General features: G+C 33.8%; 1 protein-coding gene across 20 annotated transcripts in view; it reads right to left on the reverse strand.

Annotated features, from left to right (window-relative positions):
• Positions 1-13,169, reverse strand: part of GPHN (gephyrin) — a 736,147-nt gene that overhangs the window by 219,530 nt on the left and 503,448 nt on the right. For all 20 annotated transcript variants that reach the window (XM_050797033.1, XM_050797030.1, XM_050797026.1 and 17 more), the window contains one exon: positions 6,478-6,612. In XM_050797033.1, coding sequence (XP_050652990.1) covers positions 6,478-6,612 — 135 coding nt within the window. The remainder of the gene's footprint in view (positions 1-6,477; positions 6,613-13,169) is intronic.

Raw genomic sequence — 13,169 nt, forward strand, 5'->3', positions numbered from 1 at the left:
GCCCAGGCTGGAGCTTAATGGCGTGATCTCGGCTCACCGCAACCTCTGCCTCCTGGGTTCAAGCGATTCTCCTGCCTCAGCCTCCCGAGTAGCTGGGATTACAGGCATGTGCCACCACGCCCGGTTAATTCTATATTTTTAGTAGAGACAGGGTTTTTCCACGTTGGTCAGGCTGGTCTTGAACTCCCTACCTCAGGTGATACACCCACCTCAGCCTCTCAAAGTGCTGGGATTACAGCCACCACGCCCAGCCTTCAGTTTTAATTCCTAGTACAACAAACATTGTTAGATACAACCCACATAAACAGATATAATTTGGGGTCCTTAATAATTGTTAAAAGGATGAAGGGGTCTGGAGACCAGTATGTTTGAGAACTGCTGGATCTAACCAATAATGCAGAGAATATCATTGCTCAACACCCCCCAGATGAGGTAAACGTTCACAAAAGAAAACATATATTTTGTTCAGAGAATGTATTTTTGATCTCACTAATTCACTGTTTCCAACTTTTTTGTTGTGTGTTGACAGTATGTGTAGAATCTATTTCTATAATGTCGTTAACAGCTGAACATATTGTTGTAGCAATGTTGATACAATTTTAGCAAAAGCAAAGAAACTTGATGTCTAGTATAGTCTTACTGATTTTGGTTAGGCTCTTTAAAATAGGAAAAAAATAATTTGCTGTCACCAGTTAGTGACATGATTTAGGCTGGAAGTATGGCCATTTTATGAGCTTCTCCAGAGACTTGGGAACCCAGGTTTAGTCAGTGACCTAGCCACATCACATAATCTCCCTGGTGTTCACAAAGGAAAATAGTGACAATATGTAATAGTTTGTAAAAACTAACATTACTAGGAAAACATCCCAGAGAAAATATTATGCTGATATAGAATCAACAGTGTCATTTTTATAGGTAAAGGAACTCACACTGCCTTTCAGACTCACACATTAAAAACCTTGAGTTAAGAATATAGCTTAACCAGAGCAATCTAAATTCTTTCGCTCGAAGGACAATAAGAGAAACCTACAAAGAAGTAATAATTACATATTTTGTTTGAATATAGTATTAGACATTAGTGGATTAAAGGTATATACCCCTCATATAAAGATATTTCAATAAATATACATTTTAATTGTTGTATAATCTTTAGTTCAATTAGATATTGATAGTATTTATATTTTCTTCTTAAGAGCAAAAAAAAAAAAACACAACTTGCTGGTTAGTCTAAGAACAAAATTCTTTGCTAACTTTTAAGGTACAGGAAAATATGTGACTATAAACTCTATTTACTTACTCAAAATCAAACTTCAGATGTTTAGGGAATAAAAGGATAATAAAATTAGTCTTTAAAAATATTCTCTATTTTAATAAAATCTAAAAGGAATGGTAAATTGAAAGTTTGAAACATTTTTATTTTTTGCTCTAATCATTATTTTCTACCTTAAGCGTCTTGATTTCTTTCTTTTCTTTCTTTCTTTCTTTTTTTTTTTTTTCCTGGAGACAGAGTTTTTTGTTCTGTTGCCCAGGCTGGACTGCAGTGGCTTGATCTCAGTTCACTGCAACCTCTGCCTCCCAGGTTCAAGCAATTCTCGCACCTCAGCCTCCGAAGAAGGTAGGATTACAGGCATGTGCCACCACGCCTGGCTAATTTTTTGTATTTTTAGTAGAGATGGGGTTTTGCCATGATGGCCAGGCAGGTCTCAAACTCCTGTCCTCAAGCAATCCACTGGCCTTAGCCTCCCAAAGTGCTGGGATTACAGGTGTGAGCCACTGTGCCCGGTCTTGATTTTTTCTAAATAGAGATGCTGCTGTCCTTCATAATTGAAAATTGGCACTCATCTAAGCTATGAATCATGCTCACTTTAAAAGAGAATTTATCAATTACAGAATTATTCTTTCAGCGAATTGTTTTTAGAAGACTATCCTTATTTTAGAACTTGAGTCTAGATATTGTCTATACTTCTTTAAATAGAACTTACGTACTATTTGACTTAGGCACTATTTTACTTAGGACAATGAAAGTCAAATATCCCAACTTTGTTCTTGAAAGATACTTCACTGTCATAAAACAAGAGGAGTGAAAATCATTCCTCATTTCAGTCAGATTTCATTAAAAGAAAATATATGATATAAAAGAGAAATGACTTTTCCCTGTATACAATATCATTTCAGCAAACAAATGTGCTGGAGAAAATGTAATCTATGAAGTATTGTTTAGAAAAGATAATACACAGTTATCTTCATTAGGTTGTAATGAGGGTACCAAAAAAACAAAAAGAAATCAAGAGCTGGTATATTTTTATAGATTTTGTTCTCACTAAAGCTGGAGAATCTTAAACGATCTAAGCATAATTTAGGGTGTTATATTGCAATATAACTATACTGAAACATTTATTATAATATTATACTATTATAGTTGTTGACCTAAATAAATAGATTAACACATGCGGATGGACAGGAAGTGTTTCAGCTTACAAATGGCCCAATGATAAAAAGCTACAGAGGGAGACATTGGAACTGTTAGTTTTGAATCATAACTTGGTTATTTAACCCTTTGCATTTTCACAAAGACTTGGTTAAGTGCTTCTGATAGCTATTTCCATAATATTATGTACTCTTGATAATCAATCCTAGCATTTATTATACTTTAATTTTTAGTAGTCTGATCTATCTATTTGTAGAAGTTGGAACAATGTCTACTTGCTCACTATTGCTATTCCACTACCAGGCAAAAACTTATTTAATGAGTTAATAAACACTGTTGTAGAGATAAGGATGGTGAGTCAAATAACAGACACAAAACTCAGTAAAGTTAAGTAACTTGCTTAATTTAGTGTGGTTATGAGTAGAGAAGAAAGCATTTCCATCCAGATCTTCTATTATCAGTCAAGTGCTCTTTCTAGTACTGATCATTCAAAACTATATTGTATTTCTGATGTAGACAAAATACATTTGCACATACATTTCTGTGCATGAAAATCTGTGCATGCCTAATCTGAAATGTAGAAAGGATTTCTACAGGATTTGGCTAACACTAATATGTACTAAGTTATAAATATCATAACCAAGATGCAGTAAAAATAAGAATTTCAAACTCAAATTGTATTTCCAATTTTGTGCTAGATATCACTCCTTGGTTGTTTCACATACACCTCAGATTATACACATTCCCAATCAAGATGCATTACACTCTTTTCTTTTACCCTCAAGACTTGGTACTTATCTTTTAATCCTTAGTATAGTTAATAACATTATCATCTACCTGGTACCTCAGATTTGAAACCCCAAAACTGCTTTTGGACTTCTCGGCCTCAAATTTTTACGCTAAAAAATTAAAATAAAGAATTCACCTAGAACAGAGCTCAGTGCTAAAATCTATGGTCTTGATATTTGACTCAGTGGGAAAAGGCAAAAAGATTCATTAATTTAAATAAAAAAGAATAGATATTTGAAATTGGCTGTTGACATCACTGAATTAGACTATTCACATACTAATAAAGTTTTAGTGTAAGAGTTCTTGATTGGTGACACCTGCCTTTAAAGTGGTCATTATTGATCAATATAATTCCTAAAACCTTTACACAGCACAAAAGCTCATATTTGGTTTTCAATCATTCTTCATGCCCCTGGTGAAATGTTAGGTCTTCTCTACTCACCCTATCTAAATGAAATTCCCCTGCTATTATTTTCTACCACCATAACATTTTCATTTCTTCTTAGCATGTATAGTATTTCAATTATAATTATTAAATTAATGTGAAATTGTAATTGTTAAAGTGATTATCTACCTGTTTATTTTACATGTTGAGCATCCCTGTCTGAAAATATGAAATCTGAGATTTTTTGAGCAGAAAGGAAATGCTCATTGGAGTATTCTGGATTTCTGATTAGGGATGTTCAACCGGCTTAAGTATCTGCAAATATTCCAAAATCTGAAAAAATCTGAAATCTGAAATCTGGTCCCAAGCATTTGGATTAGGGATACTCAACCTGTAATATACGACTAAATTGTAAACTCTATGAAGACAAGTAGTATATCTGTCACTGATATTAAAGCACTTATAAGAGCACCTAGTTTAGATTCTTAAGCAGTCTCATGACTTATGAGACTTTTCTTATTAGAAAGGTAAATTTCACTTCCTTCTGTCCTTTAATTTATTTTTTAAACATTATTTCCAGATACCTAATTGGAATAGATTAACTCCTTTTAAAATATCAATATTCAAATTAGTTTCTTTTATTATATTAATATTCTAATTCAGCATTTAAAGTTTATATTAAAAATTACACCAAAGTGATAATTTTATCTTTGAGGTATACATTCTAGTGCTGATAAAAATTATGCAAAACAAGGCCGGGCATGGTGGCTCACGCCTGTAATCCCAGTACTTAAGAGAGGCCGAGGTGGGCGGATCACGAGGTCAGGAGATCGAGACCATCCTGGCTAACACAGTGAAACCCTGTCTTTACTAAAAATACAAAAAAATCAGCCAGGCGTGGTGGCGGGCACCTGTAGTCCCAGCTACTCAGGTGGCTGAGGCAAGAGAATGGCGTGAACCCAGGAGGCGGAGCTTGCAGTGAGCTGAGATCATGCCACTGGACTCTAGCCTGGGTGACAGAAGGAGACTCTGTCTCAAAAAAAAAAAAAAAAAAAAAAAAATTATCTAAAAGAAATATAATCTTATTCCTAGACAAAGATATAATGCTTTCTTGAATTCACTGTCAATTTGAACATCTAAGTGTTAACTAAGGAAAAAATATCAAGACAAGCCACTTGCTCTCCTAAAATTCTGCAATAAGCAAATTAATTTAATGAATATTAACATTATTATTTTTCAGAATTTTACTTGGGTGAATTTGGAAGTACCAAGTGATTTTTCAAATTTTATTTACTATCCTCTTTGTAACTAAAATATAACTGCAAAGTTTTAAAAATACTCAAGAATTATGTATAATTAAATTTAGCTTAAAATATTTTCAAAAAATATTTATAATTTCAGCATATCATTAAGGAAAAAAGAGACTATACCTTGAATACTTCTGTATTCCCAGCTTTTAGGTCTTAGTATTCAGTGAACAAAACATCTTAAAGTGAACTTAACTTTTAGTTTTAAATATTTTCCAGACTTTACAAGTGAGTTTAGCTGGTACAACTGGATTTTAATGCAGTCAAGCTGTAAGTTACTTTGTTTTAATAATATAAAAGATATAGACGAGATTTTTTCCATCTAATTCAGGTTTTAAGAATTCCTTCCTTTAATTCATTTGAAAATGTAGCTTGCTGGCACCCAAATGGCATTGGCGTACATTTAATGTCTACAGTGTTCTTACAGTTTAATGTTTATTGAAGATTTAGGACCTCAGTGTTTTAAATGATAAAATTAGTATCAGTTATTTTTGACATATATCTAAAAATAATGATATACAATGGTAACACTGGAAACATTGCTGAGAAGATTGTAACATGTAATGTAAAACAAATTGCACTATTCACATCAGAAACTGAGATCCCTTCTAGTCAAATTAAATTATAACATTCACAAAACTGATAGAAAAGATAGAATTGAGGAAGACAGCTATATGTTCCTTAAATTTGATGACAGAGGAAAAAACTATAATTTGAAAAATTAACTGTCAGAATCCTAGAACAAATTTAGTGTTTAACATCATGTCTTATTAAATAATAAGGAATGTTACTGTTAATCTTTGGTACCAATATTGCATCCATCAATCAGATAGAGAACTTGAAAGCACAAATGACTAACTTAATCAGGAAAGGAGCATTCCAGGAGAAAGTAGTTACAGCAGTAATAATGTCTGCTAGTTAATTTATCATATAGACAAAGATGTGAGCAGCATAGAAGTGTCTCATCCTTTCCCCACCCTATACAACTCAGTGACAGATTATATTAAAAAAAAGACTAAGAAACTGCTTCCCTCTCCCAAAGGTTGGCATTAAAACTTTCTTTCTAATAAATTCAGATTTGTTTGCAAATATTAGGCAGCAACATTCCAAGATGAATATGTTTGAAAAAATTTGGAATGATACTAGAGCAGGGAGCTATCCCAGCCTGGACAAGTTTAAAGAAATCCCTTTGGTGACACAATTTTGTTAATCTTGCTGTTTACTGGCCAAAAGTACATTCATCCTCAGCATAAACAAATAAATTTACATCTATAATGATAAGTATACTAAAAAATAACAAATCTACAACAAAGAAACAGGAGCTACAGAAAGCAATACCCTTAGCTATGATGTAGGAGTAAAACATTTTGAATGAAATCTGTATTGTCCTACTATTGGCCTAATATGACAATTTGTGACACAATGGGTGGGAACTATCTCACACTTTTTCATTTTTCATAGTGTAAACTTGCATGCAATACAACCTTGACAAGCAGAAGGAAATACTGGTTAGTTTTCCCAGATTACTATAGAAGAGTAGGTGTAAGGTGTGAAGCAACTGTACTTACTTTTGGTGTTGGGCAGGAAGCTGTAGAGAGGCGAGATGTAGCCTGAGCACGAGGCGATTCTGAAGGAGTAGTGCTGAGGGAGGCTGTGTCTCGTGGGAGCACCTGAACACCACGAGAAATGATGGAGTCTGGAATCTGAACAAGGGGAACAACTATGGTTTAATATTCTGAAAATGCCAATAACATGTAGAATCAAGACCCCCCCCCATTTTTTTTTTTTTTTTTAGCATTCTTTGCTGCTCAGCTCTGACATATTTGGTGTCACTTACTGTTAGGTATAAATGCATCCAACAACTTGAGATAGTATAGAAGCTTTCAGATTTAAAGTATTTTCCCTGGCAAGTACCATTTCCTAAAACGTTTTAATATGAGAGGCAGTATAGTATTGTGGTTAGGAATAAAGGATTTGTCATTCATATACTTGCTATGCCATTTAATAGTTTGAAATCTTGAGCAAGCTACTTAATTCCTAGATATTTTCCATTTCCTTTTTAGATCAGTCTCCAACCATTTTCACCCTCTCTGCTCTAAGCTGACCTGTATGGACACCATCAACAAATTATTTTCTGCCCTGGCTTCCAGTTGGGTTCAGTCAGTGGAAGGCACTGGCAGAAGACTGTGAGTTGGGATAGGGTAAGGTCTGGCATTTATTCTCCTAGCTCCCTCTCTACCAGGTCATCATAGGTTGGCTGTGTCACTCAACTCAAGATCACAGCTTGTGTCAGACTGCCCTTCTTGCTTATAGCTCTTTTTCTAGATTCTAACAGCACTCCTTCCCTTTGCCCCATTAGGTAGGAGCATTAATGGTTCCCACTGTTACTAGTCCCAGGCATTCCATGATGTCTTGTGGTTTTCCCTAAATTCTATTCAAACCTTTGTACATTCTATAGGTTCTTACTGAACTCTCCTCAATTACCTATTTAAGCATGCTATCTGAGTTCTGCTAGGACCCTGATGGATATACCTTTTGAATTGCCACTTCCTTTATCTGAAAATTGAGGATAACAATAGAATCTGCCTCACTGGAATCCTGCAGCGGTTAAGTAAAATAATGTGTGTAAATTATTTAGCACTTTCAAGTGGTAAATATTTAATAAGTGTTGGTTATTATTACTGTTATTATTATACCTATCATCATAGTAAAGACTGATGTAATTGTCACCATTCTAAAAATATACAAACATAAAGACTAATACTGTAGATTATTTTTAACATTATTAATATATGTTGATTATAAATTTATTACTTTAGGATTTGCATAATTTAGTTCATGTTCTGGGCTACCAGTAATGGGCATAAGTGTTCTAAGAATGGGAACATGAGGACTTTCAAATTTTGTGCACAAGACTTGAAACATATGATAAAAAAACAAGCAATTAACATTTAATCAACAAATATCATTTACTATGTGAAAAGAAGAAACAGCCAGACTTCGTGACTAAAAGGTATTCCTAATATTATGCATCATTTCTGTCTCACAAAACTAATACTATTTCTATAGAATCTCCTTTATTTAGTTTCTATACCAACATCCTTAATTCCAAAGATATTGCTACCATTTCAGTGTTTGAAATTTTATGTGGTTTATAAACAACATAGCCATAAGTAGTAGGAATTTTGAGAAGCAAGACGACTCCATTTGCTTACATATTTGAGTACTGAATTGTGACAAATATTTCCAAGAAATAAAGAAAGTCTAATTTTGAAGAGCTATTTGTTGCCACTTATCTAATTAAAAAGGCCATGTATTTAAAAGAAGGTAAAATACCCATATAATGCCTTACATGACATCACATCCCTCTCCTTCACAGCAATGACCATACTTATAGAAAGTATCACAACATTTATGTGTGTAATACTTTGATCAATGTCTATCTCCCAAATTAGAAAGCACTGTCATGATGGAACTGTGTTTTGCTACTATTGTATGTCTAGTATCTAATGAAGCAACTGCAAAAATAATGTCTCTCTGTGTGTGATATATATCTCCAGACTTATACACATAACTGCATATATACACTACATATCTCTGTGTGTATATATGCCTCAATGTAAATTTAAAATCAGGATATTTGAGGGAGAAGATAAGTTTAGATTTTGTGGCTAGGTATTTTTGGGCTACTAGTCTGGAGCTATTTGATGAGGTATATGGGTCTGGAACTCAGGAAAAAGTTAGGACATATAATTTCGGAATTAACAATGGAGGTAGTAATTTGAGTCATTCAAATGTGTCAGATCACCTGCAGAGAATATGTGAAAGAACAAAAGACAATGATTGAAAATTTGAGGTAACATTCATATTAAGAGTTAAGAAAACAAACTGAAGGAAGATAAGATCTCTAAGATAAGGATATATAGGGTAACCACACATCTGATTTTTCCTTGAACAATCTGGGTTTATACCTATTATGCTGGCTTAATTATTAAACAGCATTCATTTTCAAAAGCATTCTGGTTTGGAAGATAAATTATTTGGTGTTCCTATCATAAGAAACTATTAGAGAAAAAAGAGGCAAGTAGAGATGGGTGAGTATCAAGGGAATGAAAAAAAGAAGATAGTTGCAAGATTTAAAAAAAAACAAATATGGGAGAAAATAGGAATAGAGAGAGAGAGCTGAAAAGAAGCCATTACATCCAGTTATTAAAGAAATTACCTGTAAAGTTAAAAATAGATGCAAATTGAGGAATTGAGTAGGCATGATAAAGCAAAGTAAATTGTGGGTAAAAGAGACAGACATTTATTACTACTATTACTACTATTTTTTTTGGTACTGCAGGAGAGGCCTTATTGATGAGAATAAGGGGAAGTAAAAGTGGTAAAGATAACTTTAGGAGAGCAGTAAAATTCTCAAAAAATGCATTGATGAATGAAAATGAAGGACAAAGCAAAAGAATTTTCAATTACCATTGTGGATCCAGTTAATATCAATAAACACAAATTTACAATTTCATTACATAGTCTGGAACAAATCTTCGCCCCAATGTTAAAAAAAAAAAAAAACTGCCTATGCTGGAGATACAGACTTAGAAATTATTGCAGATATACAGTTGTTGAAGTTACAGAAATAAATGAGATCCTAAAGATGAAGAGCATACAAGAAGAATATGTCAAGACAGATACTAGAAAAATGGGGAAGAATTAGACAATGAAGAACAGATGGTAGTAATTAGTTACCTGAGAGAAAATTTCATTATTTGATGAAGATAGAACCTGATTACAAGGGGTCAAGAAAAAACTGGAGGTAAGGAGAAGGAGTCGGTGAATATAGATTACTCTGTCGATAGACAATTGTATTGTTTTCATTTTGAGGACATTACGAAAAATGCCACAACCCATGGCTGTTATGATACCCATGTGAGTAAATTTCTGGGAGATATGTATATACACATGCACATTCAGGGATAGAATGGTTGGTTATAGGGTATGAATACCTTCTTTAAGAAATTTCTAAGTTGGTTAAGCCAATCTATACATCTGTCCACAAAGAACAGTTTCTCTTATTCTACAATTCAGTTCTACCCAGCATTGTTGGTATTATTCATTTTAAAAAATTTGGTGGGTGTGTAACAATATTGCGTTATGGTTTTATTTTCCCTTTCTCTGATTCTTAGTGAGAGTGAGCATCTTTTCATACATTTATCAGTCATTTAGGTTTTCTGTCTTGTGAAGTCCCCGTTCAAATCTTTGCCCATTTTTTCTCCTTATTTGGTTGTTCCTTTCTTACTAAAGTGTTAGATTTTAGTATTTATTCTGGATAACTAGTCTTTTATCAATTGTATATAGTGTGAATATCTATTCCTATTCTGTAGCTTGTCTTTTACCTTACTTTATCATGTCTATTGATGAACGAAATCTTTTAATTTTAATGTTGCTAAATATATCAATATTTTCCTTTATGTTTAGTGGTTTTTGTGTCTTAAAAGGAATCCTTCCTGAGTGACATCAGTGAAAATAGCAGAATAGAGAAATCCAAAATTCCATCACTCTACTAAAGCAGAAAATAAATTGGTAAAAACAGCCAGAATGAACTTTAGCAGAACTCTGAAAATGAATAAAATGATTACAACCAGGTGAAAGGTTAATCAAGAAAAATAAACAAAAAAGGTGGCCCTGAAGACAACAGTCCACATTTCCAATACAGGTCTGTAGTACCAGAGGGAAAACAAACCTTATTCTGAAAGAACTGTGGGTTTTTTTTTGTTTTGAAATATCTTATGGCTTATTGAAGGACACACTCGAAGGGCTTGCCTTTATTTCACTTAACTCAGAATACTCCCAGGGTTGAGGCAGCTATTCCTTGGGGAGTGTTTGCTCAAATATTTAAAGGCAAATGTATTAGCCACTGTCATCTGGGCACGGAAAAACAGGACAAAAAATAGATAAAGTGAAAAACCTGGGAGTGAGGGCTATGGAATGAGGTACTTTAAGGCATAAGGACTCTGAAAAGCTCCCACGTATCCTTTGGACTCTAAAAGGTCAGGTTTATGTTCAGTTTATGTCCAGGGCTGGACATATCCTCAGAAAAGACCTGAGAAGGTTCTATTCTCTCACTTGCGGATAAACGTGAGGCTCTATACAAGCAGGAAGTGAAAGCTAATGAAAAGTTATAAATTGCCTGACTGAGTGTTGAAGTGTGACCTAATATATACAAAGGGCTCATCTGCAAAAACTGAGAGATTTTCTCTGATTTTTTTTGTTTTGTTTTTATTATTATTATTCATATTTTGGTTCCAGGCATTTAAGGAAATACCTGTCAAATAGCTAGCTGACTACTAAGCAAACAATAGAAACTTCAGAGGTTATGCACAACAAAGAAATACAAGCTAGAAAAAAGTATTTCAAAAAACGAACTAAACAAATAACTACTACTGCTGAACAAGCAGCAACAAAAAGCCCCAGGGAGAGGGGAGAATCTAATTTCCAGAGTTGCTATTTATAATATTTAAATGTCAAGTTTTCAACAAAAAATTATGAAGTATGCAAAGAAGTAAGAAAGTATAACCTGTTGGCCGGGCGCGGTGGCTCAAGCCTGTAATCCCAGCACTTTGGGAGGCTGAGACGGGCGGATCACGAGGTCAGGAGATCGAGACCATCCTGGCGAACACGGTGAAACCCCGTCTCTACTAAAAAATACAAAAAACTAGCCGGGCGAGGCGGCGGGCGCCTGTAGTCCTAGCTACTCGGGAGGCTGAGGCAGGAGAATGGCGTAAACCTGGGGGGCGGAGCTTGCAGTGAGCTGAGATCCGGCCACTGCACTCTAGCCCGGGCGACAGAGCCAGACTCCGTCTCAAAAAAAAAAAAAAAAAAAAAAAAAAAAAAAAGAAAGTATAACCTGTACAAAGGAGAAAAAAGGAAAAGAAAAAAGAAATAAACAGAAACTGTCTCTGAGAAAGTTCAGACACTGAGCTGACTAGACAAAGATTTTAAATTAATTATTTTAATAAAGTTTAAAGAGCTAAGAGAAACTATAAACAAAGAACTAAAGGCAAGCACAAGAATGATGCCTCACCAACAGGGAATCTCAATAAAAAGACGAATATCATAAAAAGAAACCAAATACAAATTCTAACACTGAAAATTACAACAGAAATGAAAAATTCACTAGTGGGACTCAATAGCAGATTTGAGCTGAAAATAAGGTGATTAACATGATCTAGTCTGAGGATCAGAAAGAAAAAAAAATAAAGGAAAATAACAACATGGATTAAATAAAGAAAAATAACAACATGGCTTAAGCAATCTGTGGAATACCATCAAGCGTACTGAGATATGATTAATGATGGTCCCAGAAGGAGAGGGAGAAAGAAGCAAAGAGATTATTTGAGGAAATAATGCCTAAAACTTTCCAAATTTGATGAAAGACAAGAATGCACACAAGAAATTCAACAATCCCAATCTGGATAAACTAAAAAAGACTGACACCAAGATACATTATAATCAAACTGTTGAAAGTGACAAAGACGAAGAGAGAATTCTGATCCTCAGTAAGATTTACAGCTGATTTCTCAAGAGAAACCATGACAGTCAGAAAGCAGTGGAATGATATGGTCAAAATGTTGAAAGATGAAAAAATCTGTCAACCAAGAATTCTTTATCTGATAAAACTAAATTTCAAAAACGAAGAAAAATTACAATATTCCCAGATAAACAAAAACTGAGTGAGTTCATTGCTCATAAATCTGCCCTACAAAAAATTTCTAAAGGGAGGCCTTCGGGCTGAAATAAAAAGAAACTAGCCAGTAATTGTAATTGACATGAAGAAGTACAGAACTCTACATAGGTAAACACAAAGGTCAGTACCTTATGTATATTTTTGTTTGTGAATCCTCTTTTCTACCCCACATAATTTTAAAAAACTACATTAAGCAATAACTATAGATCTATGTTGATAGGCATACAATATATTAATTTATAATTTATGAAAATAACATAAGTAGGGGACAAGGTATGAAGTTGTTGTATAATATTGAAACTAAGTTGGTATTAATTCAAACTAGATTGTTATGAGCTAAGATGCTAATTGTAATTCCCCAGGAAAACACTAGCACAATAAGTAAATAATAGTAAATGTCACAAGGAGAATCAAAATGGTACACCAGAAAATATCTATACAGAAAAAAAGGAAGTAATAGAGGAGATAAAAAACAAAAATGATATATATAAAAATAGCAAAATGGAAGAAACTCTTCTT

This window comes from Macaca thibetana, chromosome 7 (genome assembly GCF_024542745.1).
Source record: "Macaca thibetana thibetana isolate TM-01 chromosome 7, ASM2454274v1, whole genome shotgun sequence".
Classification (NCBI taxonomy): Eukaryota; Metazoa; Chordata; class Mammalia; order Primates; family Cercopithecidae; genus Macaca; species Macaca thibetana.